The 13,332-nt window shown below is 51.2% G+C and overlaps 5 protein-coding genes across 5 annotated transcripts; 4 read left to right on the forward strand and 1 right to left on the reverse strand.

Annotated features, from left to right (window-relative positions):
• Positions 1-96: 96 nt before the first annotated feature.
• PV08_02673 (uncharacterized protein) lies at positions 97-2,241 on the reverse strand (the record flags this gene model as incomplete). The annotated part of the gene is made up of 1 exon (XM_016377031.1): positions 97-2,241. The coding sequence occupies one exon, from the start codon at positions 2,239-2,241 to the stop codon at positions 97-99; it is 2,145 nt and encodes a 714-aa protein (XP_016238601.1).
• A 1,323-nt stretch (positions 2,242-3,564) lies between these two features.
• On the forward strand, positions 3,565-5,841 carry PV08_02674 (uncharacterized protein; the record flags this gene model as incomplete). The annotated part of the gene is made up of 1 exon (XM_016377032.1): positions 3,565-5,841. One exon carries the CDS (start codon positions 3,565-3,567, stop codon positions 5,839-5,841), a length of 2,277 nt encoding a protein of 758 aa, XP_016238602.1.
• A 520-nt stretch (positions 5,842-6,361) lies between these two features.
• On the forward strand, positions 6,362-7,601 carry PV08_02675 (uncharacterized protein; the record flags this gene model as incomplete). The annotated part of the gene is made up of 2 exons (XM_016377033.1): positions 6,362-6,430; positions 6,504-7,601. 2 exons carry the CDS (start codon positions 6,362-6,364, stop codon positions 7,599-7,601), a joined length of 1,167 nt encoding a protein of 388 aa, XP_016238603.1.
• Positions 7,602-8,056: 455 nt separating this feature from the next.
• Positions 8,057-9,040, forward strand: PV08_02676 (uncharacterized protein; the record flags this gene model as incomplete). The annotated part of the gene is made up of 3 exons (XM_016377034.1): positions 8,057-8,757; positions 8,826-8,900; positions 9,001-9,040. The coding sequence occupies 3 exons, from the start codon at positions 8,057-8,059 to the stop codon at positions 9,038-9,040; spliced, it is 816 nt and encodes a 271-aa protein (XP_016238604.1).
• A 1,059-nt stretch (positions 9,041-10,099) lies between these two features.
• Positions 10,100-12,984, forward strand: PV08_02677 (uncharacterized protein; the record flags this gene model as incomplete). Its single annotated transcript, XM_016377035.1, has 5 exons — positions 10,100-11,273; positions 11,335-11,364; positions 11,439-12,019; positions 12,111-12,229; positions 12,381-12,984. The coding sequence occupies 5 exons, from the start codon at positions 10,100-10,102 to the stop codon at positions 12,982-12,984; spliced, it is 2,508 nt and encodes an 835-aa protein (XP_016238605.1).
• Between the last annotated feature and the right edge of the window lie 348 nt (positions 12,985-13,332).

The following is a 13,332-nucleotide window of genomic DNA, read 5'->3' on the forward strand; positions in this document are numbered from 1 at the left end:
GTCTTCAATGCTCATGCCATGCTTCTCTATCATGCTCTTTGCAACGAACTTACCTCAGGTGTTACCATGATCTGTTTGGGACTTTAGGCCACACAATCAAGCAGCTTGCCGTTCGCTTATCCTCAGGAGCCTCGCGCATATAGTTGACGGAAGCTTCAGTTTTAGCTCACGTTTCTCTGAATTCCAAGTCCAATCCACCCCGAAACCCACTGGATATAGTAGTTCTGCTGCCATGGCAATGTTCTCCTTCGCACCAGATATTGGCAGAGAACAGGAATCGTCACCTCCTCGACGCCAGACAGCAAGATACTGACACGATCCAGCTTTCAGCCCAACGGCCATCCAATCGTCGTGCCAGCCAGGCAGCCCCAACGGCCAAAACGGCTTGCTACTTTTAACATCATACCTGAATTGCTTATAAACATCCATGCCCTCGCGCACGAGCGATAGTTGCGGCTTGCTGAGACGGTGCAGGGCACCACTAAGGTGAACGCGCCCCATCAAACTGTTGATTACAGTCAAAGCGTTTATTTCGTCGCTCCACTCGGGTTGGGGGTATGCCCATGAGGCACTTTGCTCTGGCGTAACAGCTGTGGCAATTGCAGCGGACACAGCGGCGTAGCGGACAGGGTCTTGCTGGTCGCTTGTTGACTGGACCGAGTGAATAGCAAGCAGCGCATAGTCAAGTCGCTGCCCACCACTCGAACAGTTTTCGATGACCAGCCCGGGATGGCGATCAAGGATCTTGCTCACCCACTCTAGATAGGAGCGATTGTGGCCGAGTGCGCCTGCACCAGAGCTAAACGCTTTGAAATCTGTCCCGTAGACGACGTCGATGTTATAGTCAAACTTGAAATACCCAACACCATACTCCAAGACCAGTTCATCAACAATTTTGTCCATCCTGTGTCGCACAATTGGGGAGCGGTAGTCGAGCTGATAGCGGCCTTTCTCCACTGTACGTCGTCCATTCTCTTGGAAGAAGGCCTCATCAGGGAGTTCTTCCACGATGCTGCTCCGGATTCCCACAACTTCTGGTTCAAGCCAGACCCCTGGCTTCATTCCTGCTGAACGGATGGTATCGAGAACAGATTTAAATCCGTTGGGAAACCGTTTCTTTGAAGGCTTCCACTCACCGACGCTATCCCACCAGTCCGTCGTATCTGCGTACCAGCCGGCGTCGACGACGAAATATTCTGCGCCAGTATAGGCTGCAGGCCCAATGAGGCCCTTTATCTTCTCTTCATTAGGATCGCCCATCAAACAATTCATGTAGTCATTGAAGATGATAGGAAGCTCTTCGTTGTCCACATGCTTCCGTCGGATGCGTCTTCGGTAATCTGTTAAAGCTCCAAACGCCACGTCGATTCCTCCATAAATATGAACAATTGCGCAGGGTACGGTAGTAAAGCTCTCCCCGGGCCCAAGGCATTCTTTCCAGCTATGGTTGAAATCGGTAGGGCCGCTGATTGCAACATAGATGTCCTCCTTGAAGTCTCCCAGTTCCCACCTCCAGGATCCATTGCTTTCGATCTGCCACAGCCATGTATCTTGACCGTCTCTTCTTTTCAACATGCCCATGGCGAGCATGCCTCCTGTGGAGAATCCTCCACGATTTGACACAGAGTAACTGGTGTGACCCCCTAGGTGACCCTGATTCAGTTCGCAGACCCCAATACTATCCAAGCCAATACTTGGCAAGTCATGGTCATGCCATTGTGCTTCTCGGAACCAGGTGTTCGTTGCGCTTGAGGCCACGTAGTCATGATACCATTCACGACTACCTCCGGTCAAACCACCAACAACCAGTGAAGTAGCCTGACAAAGGATGATGTTTGTATCTCCGTCGTTTCGTGCCGTCGCAAAAGAACGCAAAACCGGAGTTCCTGGGTAAGCCACAAGAGTTGCAGTCACTGTCAGCTTCGAGATATGGTCATGCGACGTGATTTCCAGTGACTGATGCTGGCCATTAGCCGATTCTTGGTGGCTTTGATACTTCAAGCGCTTGGTGACTGCACCACAGACCAGCGTCTTTGAACTCTTGGTGTCATCGGTGCCCTCCCCCGCCAGGCGAATTTCGGTCAGTGGTAAGGACGACTCTGAAAACAGACTTGACTCCTGTGGAATCCTTGAACCCTCAACAGGCTTGATCTCCTTCAACCGCACAATTTGGTCAGCCTCAATTGTCAGGATGACGGTCAAGTCTGGCGTCTGCCAGCGGATTTCTCGAATGTCAGCCATATTGATACTGATTATTGGTTAAGGATATGCAGGATTGGACCAACTGAGAAATCGCGGGGGGCAGCAAAAACGATATATTGCTCGGCTGAGAGACGGCCGCAGGTCGGCGGCCAAATTGCCGGCGTTTCATTTAATTTCTGCAGTGACAACATGATAAAGTGGATCCTCGAGTATCGGCAGCGAGCCGCAACAGCGATCAGTTCTCGACTGAATGCTCAAATTTCGGGAAACGGTCAGTATCATAAATGGCCGCAAGGAAAGCAGATGTATCCTCGTCTCGGCAGAAGCTGATTCCATGCTGAGGCGGACTTCTCGAAGGCCAGGCATTGGTGGGCGCTTCCAAGTTCGCGGAGGAGAAGTTCGTCGGATAAGCTAACGGATTATTCACAGGCGGATCTTCCAGTAAGTATTTATAGTCACTATCGCCACTGGTTCATAATTACACCGTTAACATACATACTGATCGCGAGTAGGCCAATCTACCTGCCGATGCCAGCTCAACGTCTGGAACGTTGTTCAAAGCTTGCACAAGCTGATGTGCAGTGGCAGACGCAGATTTCGGTGTTTACCACTCCGAGGCGAATATCCTCCCTTTTACCCGTGCATACGACACAAGTACGACACCTCTAAGTCCGGAGTTTGAGCGGAGGTTTTCCATACAATATTATAGCAGCATCCACAACTGTTTAACCTCAGCCAAATTGGAGGACTGCGTGAGATCTGATGAATTTAACCTGGGGCGGAAAGACAGATCTTCCTGGGAGAGGACAAGTGCCGGCTAAAACACTTGCAGAGACCTATACGAGTACTTAAGAGTACTTACAGTACAAGCTCACCCCACAACTTGCGGGGATCAGGAATTCATCCTGTCCAGTAGAAGTTCTTCGACGGCTGGGCCGGGGTCGACAGATCATCGACAAGCTACAGCAGCAATCTTCCTGGGTTCCTGACTGTCCCTCGCAGCGTCATTGTACAGAGCTTCACGATTTTGCATCAAGATCCCACTGCACGTCAATGGGCCAAGTTGACTCCACCTCGAACTTGTATCCTGAGGCATGACTGGGGCCTCCAGTTCGGCAGATCTTCGTGGACCTAACGATACTGCACCAGCCATGTCGCGAGGGGCCTAGCTTTCCTACGAAGGCAAGTCGTAGCATTTGTATTTCGGCTATTCTTCTTCTTCGATGGAGAACTGGCGGCTCATTTGATTTGAACTTCATCCCATGATACTTAAGCTGTGCGAGGCTGGTGGCTTTCTTGAAGTGATACTGACCAGAAGAATCCGTTGATGAAAACTCAAGTACCACAGAGCACTCGGCCAAGATGATCTTATTACTAGCATTCCTGCCGGCCTTGGTGTTGGCACAGGAGCACCCCGACTGCCGACATGGTCCTCTTGCGAATAACTCCGTCTGTAATACAGCTTTGCCAACACGAGATCGAGCTCAGGCACTTGTTAGCGCCATGACAGTGAGCGAGAAGCTCAACTTGACACACAACAACTCTCCAGGAGTTCCGAGGCTGGGCTTACCGTCCTACAACTGGTGGGGAGAAGCCCTCCATGGGGTTGCTTCCGCCCCTGGAGTAAATTTCAGTGATTCAGGCGACTGGTCATATGCGACATCCTTCCCTCAGCCGATAACTATGGCCTCATCATTCGACGATGATCTGTTCTACGCCATCGGAAACGCGATCAGCACTGAAGCACGAGCTTACAACAATGCCAATCGATCGGGCCTTGACTACTGGACGCCAGACATCAATCCATTCCGCGACCCCCGGTGGGGCCGTGGTCAAGAGACACCAGGTGAAGACACTTACGTGGTCAAGCGTTACATTGACAGCCTTGTCACGGGTCTCCAGGGTGGTCGCAATCCTGCCCCATACAAGATCATTGCCACGTGCAAGCACTTCGCCGCCTACGATTTGGAGGGATGGCAAGGCAACAATCGCTATGGCTTCAATGCTATAGTCAGCACCCAGGAGCTGAGCGAGTTCTACATGCAGCCGTTCCAGCAGTGCGCGAGAGACACTAAGGTAGGGTCTATCATGTGTTCTTACAATGCTGTCAATGGAGTGCCTGCATGTGCCAACTCATACAACATTGACTCGATCCTCCGGGGCCACTGGAACTGGACCGCAGATGAGAACTACATAACTTCCGACTGCACAGCCATTCAGAACATGTTCACAGACCATCATGCTTTCGAAACAAGGCAGCAGACTGTCGCAGCAGCCCTAAATAGCGGTGTCGATGTAGATTGCGGCTTCTACAATCCGACATATCTCCCCTCGGCTCTGGCAATGGGTCTCATTCAAGAATCAAGCTTAGATCGCGCTCTTCTACGCTTATATTCAGGTCTTATCAAGGCAGGATATTTTGACCCTCCAGACTCTCCGTGGAGATCACTGACATGGGAAAATGTGTCTACGCCTGAAGCTGAAGGCCTTGCACTTAAAGTGGCCGAGGAGGGCGTAGTCCTTCTCAAGAATGACGGCACTCTTCCTTTGACTCCTCCTAAGGACCGAAACATGACACTCCTCCTCGCTGGGGGCTGGATCAACGCCACCACACAACTACAAGGGAACTATGCTGGCCCAGCTAGGACGTTAGTCTCTCCATGGATGGCCCTGCAGAACATCTCCAATATCGAAGTCATCGTTGTCCAGTGGTATGAATCTCCTATGATTCGCGCCATTGATACCGAAGCGGATGCTATTCTGTGGATCGATGCCACCAACGAAGCTGCCGCGGAAGGCGAAGACCGGAACACGATTCAGTGGGACAACCTCCAGATTGACGCCGTCGAGATGTTGGCTACTCTAGGACGGCCACTGATTGTTGCACATATGGGAGAGCAGGTCGACGATTCCGCCTTTCTTAACAACCCCAATGTTAGCTCAATTGTCTGGGCAGGCTATCCTGGAATGTTTGGAGGAGAGGCACTCATCAACGTAATCACGGGCAAGGTTTCACCTGCTGCCAGGATGCCCGTGACGCAGTATCCTGTGGACTACGTTCATCAAATAGCTATGACAGACATGAACTTACGACCCAACCCACAGACTGGCAACCCTGGACGCACGTACAAATGGTTCGACAACGCTACTGTGGAATTCGGTTATGGGCTGCATTACACAAATTTCACGACTGCTATCAAGGCCGCGGCGAACACATCCTTTGATATTCAGTCTCTTGTCTCCGCTTGCGATTTCGCTTCCTACAGCCACATTGACCAGTGCCCATTTCGTCCATCGGGAGCTTCATCACCATCCGTATCTATCAACGTTACCAATGCCGGCAGTACAGGCTCCGATTTTGTCGCCCTAGCCTTCATTTCCGGGGCTTATGGACCTACACCACGTCCCCTGAAATCTCTTGTAGCGTACCAGAGACTCTTTGGCGTTGAGCCGGGTCGCAGTCAGACAGCCGATCTAAACTTTACCCTCGGCTCGCTGTCAAGGTACGATGAGAACGGCAACCAGATACTTTATCCCGGGAGCTACACAGTACTTGTGGATGTGCCCACGCAGACAACATGGGAGTTTGAGTTGACTGGGAATGAGTATATGATGGACGAATGGCCACAGCCTCAATAGTTCTAGAACTGCCACGAGGGATTTGGGAACTCGGCGGGACGCCTTCAGTGCCTTGCGTTCTACTGCTCTACGACCGTTACGAGACAATGTGTCTTTCATAGCCTGCCGGTCTTCCCGTAAACAGGTACAAGCTGGATATCGAGGGGTCGGATGGTTTTCAAATGGTGTTTCCCCCTTTTTGATAACCCATGCTGCAACACGAAATTTCGTTGATGTTGAAGCGCAGTACAGTATAGTGTTGGCATGATATCTCGGCCCTGCTCACGGAAATGTGAGCAAAGACTAGTCTTGAACAGGATAGGTGCTTATTTGGCCTGTTAACTATCTCGCTGCAGGTATCTGTAGACCGTCGCTCATTGCTTGGCGGGCTCAGAATTCCAGTTCAGTTCGCGGGTCGCACTTTGTCCCAGGATGAGAGACTATAGCACGATGAACGCAAAGCAGTCCGCTCTCTGGTCTCTGTTGCTCCGTCACCGAATCTCTTTGCAGTGTCATTACATCGTAGATACAATTGCTCACCATGGCACAAAGACGGACCCACTCAAAGAATAAAACTGGTTGCATCAATTGCAAGAAGCGGCACATCAAGGTAAGCTCATTGCGTACCAGCGACCTCAACGCTGCCAATGGGCCTATACTACACCCACTGACCTTTCGAGCAGTGTGATGAGTTAGGCCCTCCATGCGCAAACTGCAGGGTTCGAAATGTGGAATGTGGCCAGGAGCCCCCTGGACTTAGCACACGCTCTCCTCGGCCGAGATCCCAGCTTGCAGGAGAGAAGACCCTTCAAGCATCGGTTGCGATCGTCGGTGACAGAATATCAGAGCTGGAGCTTTTTCATCGCTGGTCAACAGACACCTACCAAAGCTTCAGAATTACACCCGGTGATGGGGATGTTTGGCGTCTCATGGTGCCCCAAGAAGCCTTGACATACCCCTTTCTCCTCAATGCCATTTTCTCAATAACAGCTCTGCACGTCGCTACGATGACGAGACCCTCTAGATCCCAAGCCTACGAACTTGCCGCCTTGGAGTATCAAAATTTAGCCATCACCACCTTTCAGGCAAGCAATCTCCGTGTGACTGCGGCCAACCACCAAGCTGTGTTTGCGTTCTCAGTCTTGAATATGGCGCTTGCTGTGGCATTGCCGTACCATTTACCACGCGACAATAACCCCACAAACATACGACAAGAACTTCCGACTATGTTTGGCCTCCTGCAGGGTGTGGTATCCATCTTTTCCTCAGCGCGGACTTGGCTCAGCACTGGCGCTTTCCAGGGGTTGGTCGACCGCCGAATGCCACATATGTGCCGAGATGAATTGGATCACGAACATAGAACCGCCATGGACAGACTTCGTCTTGCCAATGATGAAGGGTACCGCCTGCTTTGCTCCGACGGTGCCTCTTCTCCCCTGAGGGCTGTGTCTTACCACGAATCGAATCTTGCTGCCATTGAAAGCCTGGAGCAATTGTTCCTCTGGGAGACTGGTGCTGATAGCCGGAGCTGTTTGAGGTGGCTGGCGACTCTGGAGGGGACTATCATCGACGCTATAAGCGATCACGAGCCGGTTGCGATGCTTGTGACCATGCATTGGGCTATCTTGTTGAACAAACTCGGGGAGACGCGATGGTGGGGGAAATCATGCGGAAAAATGCTAGTTACTGAGCTGTCAATGACCCTGAAACCACTGATGCCGCAGTGGGAGCCGGCGATCTCATGGGTCCATCAGCAAGTTGGCCTACCTAGCTTGGCCTAGAAAGCGATTTATTCTAACTCTATTGGCAGGGTGACTTACCATATACGCGGAATGTTATCAAGTGTACAAGCAACCAGCTGCGCACTTCCTTGACCATCGGATTTGATACCGTACTCTGTACAACTCAATGCATGTCACGCCTTGCGAAGGCCCAACAAGGTCTGTCGCCCGCCCTGTGCCCCATTCTCGAACCAAACTACGCTTGGGGATGGAGGCTTGGCCAATGAGAGCGAATTAATCACCATTAATTCCCGGGGTACGCGGTACGCGGACAGTGTCCGCGTATAATGGTGGGCTATCGACCTGTTGATCTGGTCACAGCCACATTGCTATGGTTGTCGAGATATCATAACCGCGGCCCTCAATTACAACGAAAGGTATATATAGGCCGGTTTGTGCACTGTAGTATATGCGTAGTGGACATTTCTCTATTGTAACTTTCTTGACCACCCATCATGGTCAACGGCGACTTCCACAACTGTACCGACGTATCACCAGGATGCCCGATATCAGGGACGACATACGGCTATATTCCAAATATTCCTGCAAATTATGCACTTGTAGTGGTGTTCGGAACCTGCGCTTTCCTGCAACTGGCGCTCGGTATATTCTTCCGGACATGGACGTTCATGATCGCCATCACAGCTGGCTGTCTCATGGAAGTCATTGGATACATCGGGCGTATTGAACTGCATCACAACGTTTGGAGTCGGGCAGCATTCACTCAACAGATTGTGTGCTTAATCATGGCTCCCTCCCTCATTGCCGCCGGAATATACCTCTCTCTCAAGCACATCATCATCTACCGCGGTCCTCAACATTCGAGATTGAAACCAAGACTGTACACCTGGGTCTTTATTGGATGCGATGCATTTTCCATCCTGGTTCAGGCAGCAGGTGGTGCGTTGGCAGGGACCGCTAAGAACGACAACCCGAGCTTGATGAAAGCTGGTAATACTACAATCATGGCGGGCATTGGGATCCAGGTCGCTACTATGACCATGTGCAGCATACTCGTCCTTGATTTCGCTATCACGTATCGAAAGCGAGCTGAGTGTCCAAGAAAGACAACGTCATTTAGCCACACGAGGTTCAGACTATTCTACTTCGCTGAGATTTTCGCTTTCGTGACGGTGTTGATTCGCTCCATATATCGGTATGCCACCTTCTCTCCTTGCTTGTTTGTTGTCAGAGGATGAGTTAATAATTTACTGCTACCGATAGTTTGCCTGAGATGGCTGGCGGTTGGGGAAACCAGTTGATGAGAAACGAAACTGAATTTTTGATACTTGACGGGATGTGAGTGAACTTGTGACCACACCACTTGAATCCTTTCTAACTAAGTGGCTATCCAGGATGGTAGCACTAGCAGCCGTTACACTGACGGTATTTCATCCAGGTCTCTTCTTTCCATTGATGAGCGGTCGGCGGAGAAATAACACAAACTCCAATAAGGATAGTGAAATGCTTTCTGTCCAAGGCACACTGCGAGAACTTCAGTCCAAAACCTGCCCAACCAGCATGCACTGACAGCTGCAAGTGAAGGAGTCGCCAACACGTGTCTCGAATACTGGGCAGAAAGTCGATCAGGTCAGAGGCGTAAGTCTATAAAAGAGAAGTGCCGCCTCACAAGCACTCAACATCACCGCATTCAGCCTCGCAAATCATCAATTGAGAGTGCTAAGTGTCCTGCATGGGTCTGTTGTATCTCATGGGAAACGATCAACTGATCAAACTTGGAAATTGACATCTCATAGGCCTTGGAACCCTTTGCTTACTATGGGCTCTGATAGCAGCGAGCGTGAGCTGATCGGAGATACTAAGCATGTTTTCTGCATCAATTGCGAATCGAGAAATGGTCATCTTAAGAGACCACACTGCTCAGGCCCAAATGTTTGTTGCATAACAGCGGCATAAATAAAACTTCTGGTTAGACCAATGAACGGAGTTCAAGCCAAGCGAACAGTTATCACTACCTACTCATCACGCAGTCCTATCTTAGTCTGTAGTTATTAGATGTATCAAGTCAGACAACCCATTACACACCTTGAAAGTCGGTGTTTCTCCAGGAACATAGATGATCAACATGACAATCTATGACTTTCTCAAGGCGGCGCGGTAATTTATCCTTGGGGGAACCGAGCCTGCTCTGCACTTCGGCATCACCAGCCCACCAGGTGATCAGCCTAGATCCTATTTACCTTGCAAGCGAAAGTCCCGACAGAGACGCTCATAGCAGTCCCTGTCTACATCTCCACTCAGGATAAATGCATACCTACGGCTAAAAGGTATGTTTCCAGTAATGTGCTGCTTTAGGATTGAGTCAATGTTCCCCGAAAGATCGACAATTTAACCTGCGGGGATTTTCAGTCAGCTACACTGTGAAGACTTAACACAGGGGCTGAATGGATAGATACAAAAGGCCATGGTAAACAGGTAAGGTACGACTCTTTGAGAGGCTGATATCGAGACCACAGCCTCAAGTACATCTCATTGTCATGGCAGCGTTCAAGGTGCTTGGAACCATTGCCTCACTGCTGCTTCTGTCCACCCCGGCACTAACAGCAGCTGGGCGACCTCCCAACTCGTCTGCTCATCCATTGCGCATCTGGGCTGATGAGGCAGGACTGAATCTGACAGATGGATATCCGCTGGGGAATGGCAGACTTGGTGCCATCTCGCCGGGAGATGCGACATCTGACCATGTCACCTTGAACGACGACTCCTACTGGTCCGGCCCTTTGCTTCGTCGTGTCAACCCGGATGCCGTAGAAAGCGTGGCAAAAATGCAAGCACAAGTCCGGCAAGGATACATCCAACAAGCACAAGAACTCGGCAGTCTGGGCTACACGGGAACCCCTGTTTCCACCCAACACTACGAGCCACTGGGGTATCTAACTCTGAAGCAGAACATAACAGGAAATATCACCAATTACGAGAGATGGCTTGACCTGGCCGATGCCACTGCTGGGGTATACTTTGTTAACTCCAACGTCTCGTATCAACGTGAATATCTAGCAAGCAACCCGGCCGATATCATCGTCATCCGTCTCAACGCGAGCGAACCTGGCGCTATCAACTTCAACATCCATCTGGACAGAGATGAAAACTCTCTCAATCGCTGGGAAGACTACTCTCAGCCTGTCAACGGTGACACCATAGTGATGGGGAGCCGCAGCGGAGGGGCAAACTCAATGGGTTCTGCAGTCGGCGCACGAGTCGTTGCTACAGGCGGAGAGGTCTCCACGCTTGGAGACTATGTTCTTTGCAACGGCGCAGATGAGGCATACATCTACATCTCTGCCTACACGACTTTTCGGACAAATGACACTCGGAGTGCGGTGCTCAAGGACCTGGGCGTGTTCACTCCAGATACATACGACACTCTCCGCGCGGCACATGTGGCAGACTACAAGCAGTACTATGACCGGCTTCAACTGAACCTTGGCTCTTCTTCCGAAAAGCAAAGAAACATGTCTACTCCGGCGAGGATGGGTGCGATCAAACCGAACAGTTTCGACCCAGAATTGTCCGTGTTGTACTTTCAGTACGCGCGGTACTTGTTGATTGCATCTTCGCGAAATGGTACACTGCCGCCTAATCTCCAAGGTATATGGAGTGAGGACTTTGATCCGATGTGGGGGTCAAAATATACGATCAATATCAATCTTCGTAAGTCGAATAGAGAAGACAAGCGTTGTTGTGGTGATCGATCTGTTAACACTCCATCCAGAGATGAACTATTGGCCCAGTTTGACGACAGGTAAGGAGACACAGCTAAGCATCTTTCCTATCGCAGTTCAATTCGACCTTGATCTGACATTTTTAACCTTGTAGGATTGTCCGACCTCGTCGGCCCGCTGCACGATTTGATCCAAACCATGACAGCCGAGGGCAGAGAGGTAGCCAGAGACATGTACAACTGCTCTGGAACGGTGTCTCACCACAATGTGGATCTATGGGGAGACTCTGCCCCTCAAGACAACTATCTCTCATCGACGTTTTGGCCGATGGGAGCCACTTGGCTCATCACGCACGTCATCGAGCACTACAGATTCACGGGCGACACGGCCATGTTGCAGACCATGTACCCTGCGCTGAAGGCAAATGCAGAGTTTGCTCTCGACTTTCTGACCCCCTGGGGCGAGTACATGGTCACGAACCCTTCCCTTTCTCCCGAGAACATCTACTATGCTCCCAACGCCTCGAAGCAGCAGGTGTCCATCACGGCCGGGCCGACCATTGACAACACACTGCTGTGGGAGCTGTTTGGGTTCATCCTGGAAGCGCAAGACGCGCTGGGTATCAGTAATGAGACCGCTCTCGCAGAGCAGGTTACCGCCATGAGGGCGAAGCTGCCTCCACTGAGACTTAATCAGTATGACGGCATCGCCGAGTGGATCGAGGATTTTGAAGAGGTAAGTTCGGTACTGGGCCAGTATCAATTTGACTGTTACCTATGTATGATTGTACGCAAGGACGCTCACTGACGGTCTTCGATAACGATAGGCTTTGCCAGGTATAGGCCACATGTCCCATCTCGTAGGTCTCTATCCTCTCGGGCGCATCACGGCGTCCAACACAACCACATTCAACGCCGCATTGACGAGTCTGAAACATCGCCTCGAGTAAGTCTTTGGCACACCCCCCCACTCGATTTTTCTTGTCTTTCTCTTCTTTTCTTCTCCTTTTTGTTTTCCAGGAAAAGTACACCCCTCCAATATCTTGTTTCTGTATCATGGGGATCCGCGTCTGACAGCCATCTTCCTTCCTCGGCAGTAATGGCGGCGGTAGCTGCGGCTGGCCTCGCGCGTGGACAGTGGCGCTCGCCGCAAGGACGTACGACACCGAAATCGTGCACGACTACTTTGTAAATCAGCTCAACAACTGCACCTTCAACACCTCGTTGCTCAACTACGGGTACCCTGCGCCGTTCCAGATCGACGGCAACTTCGGCACGCCTGCCGGTGTCGTGGAGGCTCTGCTGCAGAGTCACGAAACCGTGGCGACAACATCAAACAACAATACCGCGAACGGGTTGCTGAGGGCCGCTTACACGGGCGACATCGACAAGGCAGTGCTGATCCGCCTGTTGCCTACCCTTCCGCCGGCCTGGGGTGCCAATGGAGGCGGCTCGGTCTCTGGTCTCGTCGCTCGCGGAGGGTTCCAAGTCAACATGAGCTGGTCGAGTAACGGTACACTAGCCGGGGCTAGCATCACTTCAAACTTGGGCCAGGAGGCGTATGTGACCTTGGGGAAAGCCGCGATTGGTAGTCTCAACAGCAATAACGCCACCTCTATCAAGATCGAGGGCATGGGGTCTGGCAAGTTTGTGCATCTAAAGTCTGTCAAGGGCACGACGTATAACGTCACACTGGCTTAAAAGTTAGGTTGCATATGCATCAGACAACCCACCGTCATGGCATATAGCATACTGAGGTCAGGCAGCTGTGATCATGGAAGGCTGAGGTGAGGGTCTTTAGCCCACTAGCCACGCTGACGCCCCCTATCTGTGTTCCTAGGAGTCAGTCAACTTCAAAACGAAGAACTATTCTGTTCGGCCAATTATTTTGACGTTATCTGTCCGATATCCTTCACGTATAGAGATCGAGTCACGTAGCGCAAGGGACCAAGACGAGGAGATGAACAAAGTCAAGGGCACCGAGGCGAGGACGCGGGCAACGAAAAGGGGGAGTTCTTAAGCCAGTACCGGCCATCCATAAAGCAGCGG

The sequence above is a fragment of the Exophiala spinifera genome (genome assembly GCF_000836115.1).
Source record: "Exophiala spinifera strain CBS 89968 unplaced genomic scaffold supercont1.2, whole genome shotgun sequence".
In the NCBI taxonomy this organism is placed as follows: Eukaryota; Fungi; Ascomycota; class Eurotiomycetes; order Chaetothyriales; family Herpotrichiellaceae; genus Exophiala; species Exophiala spinifera.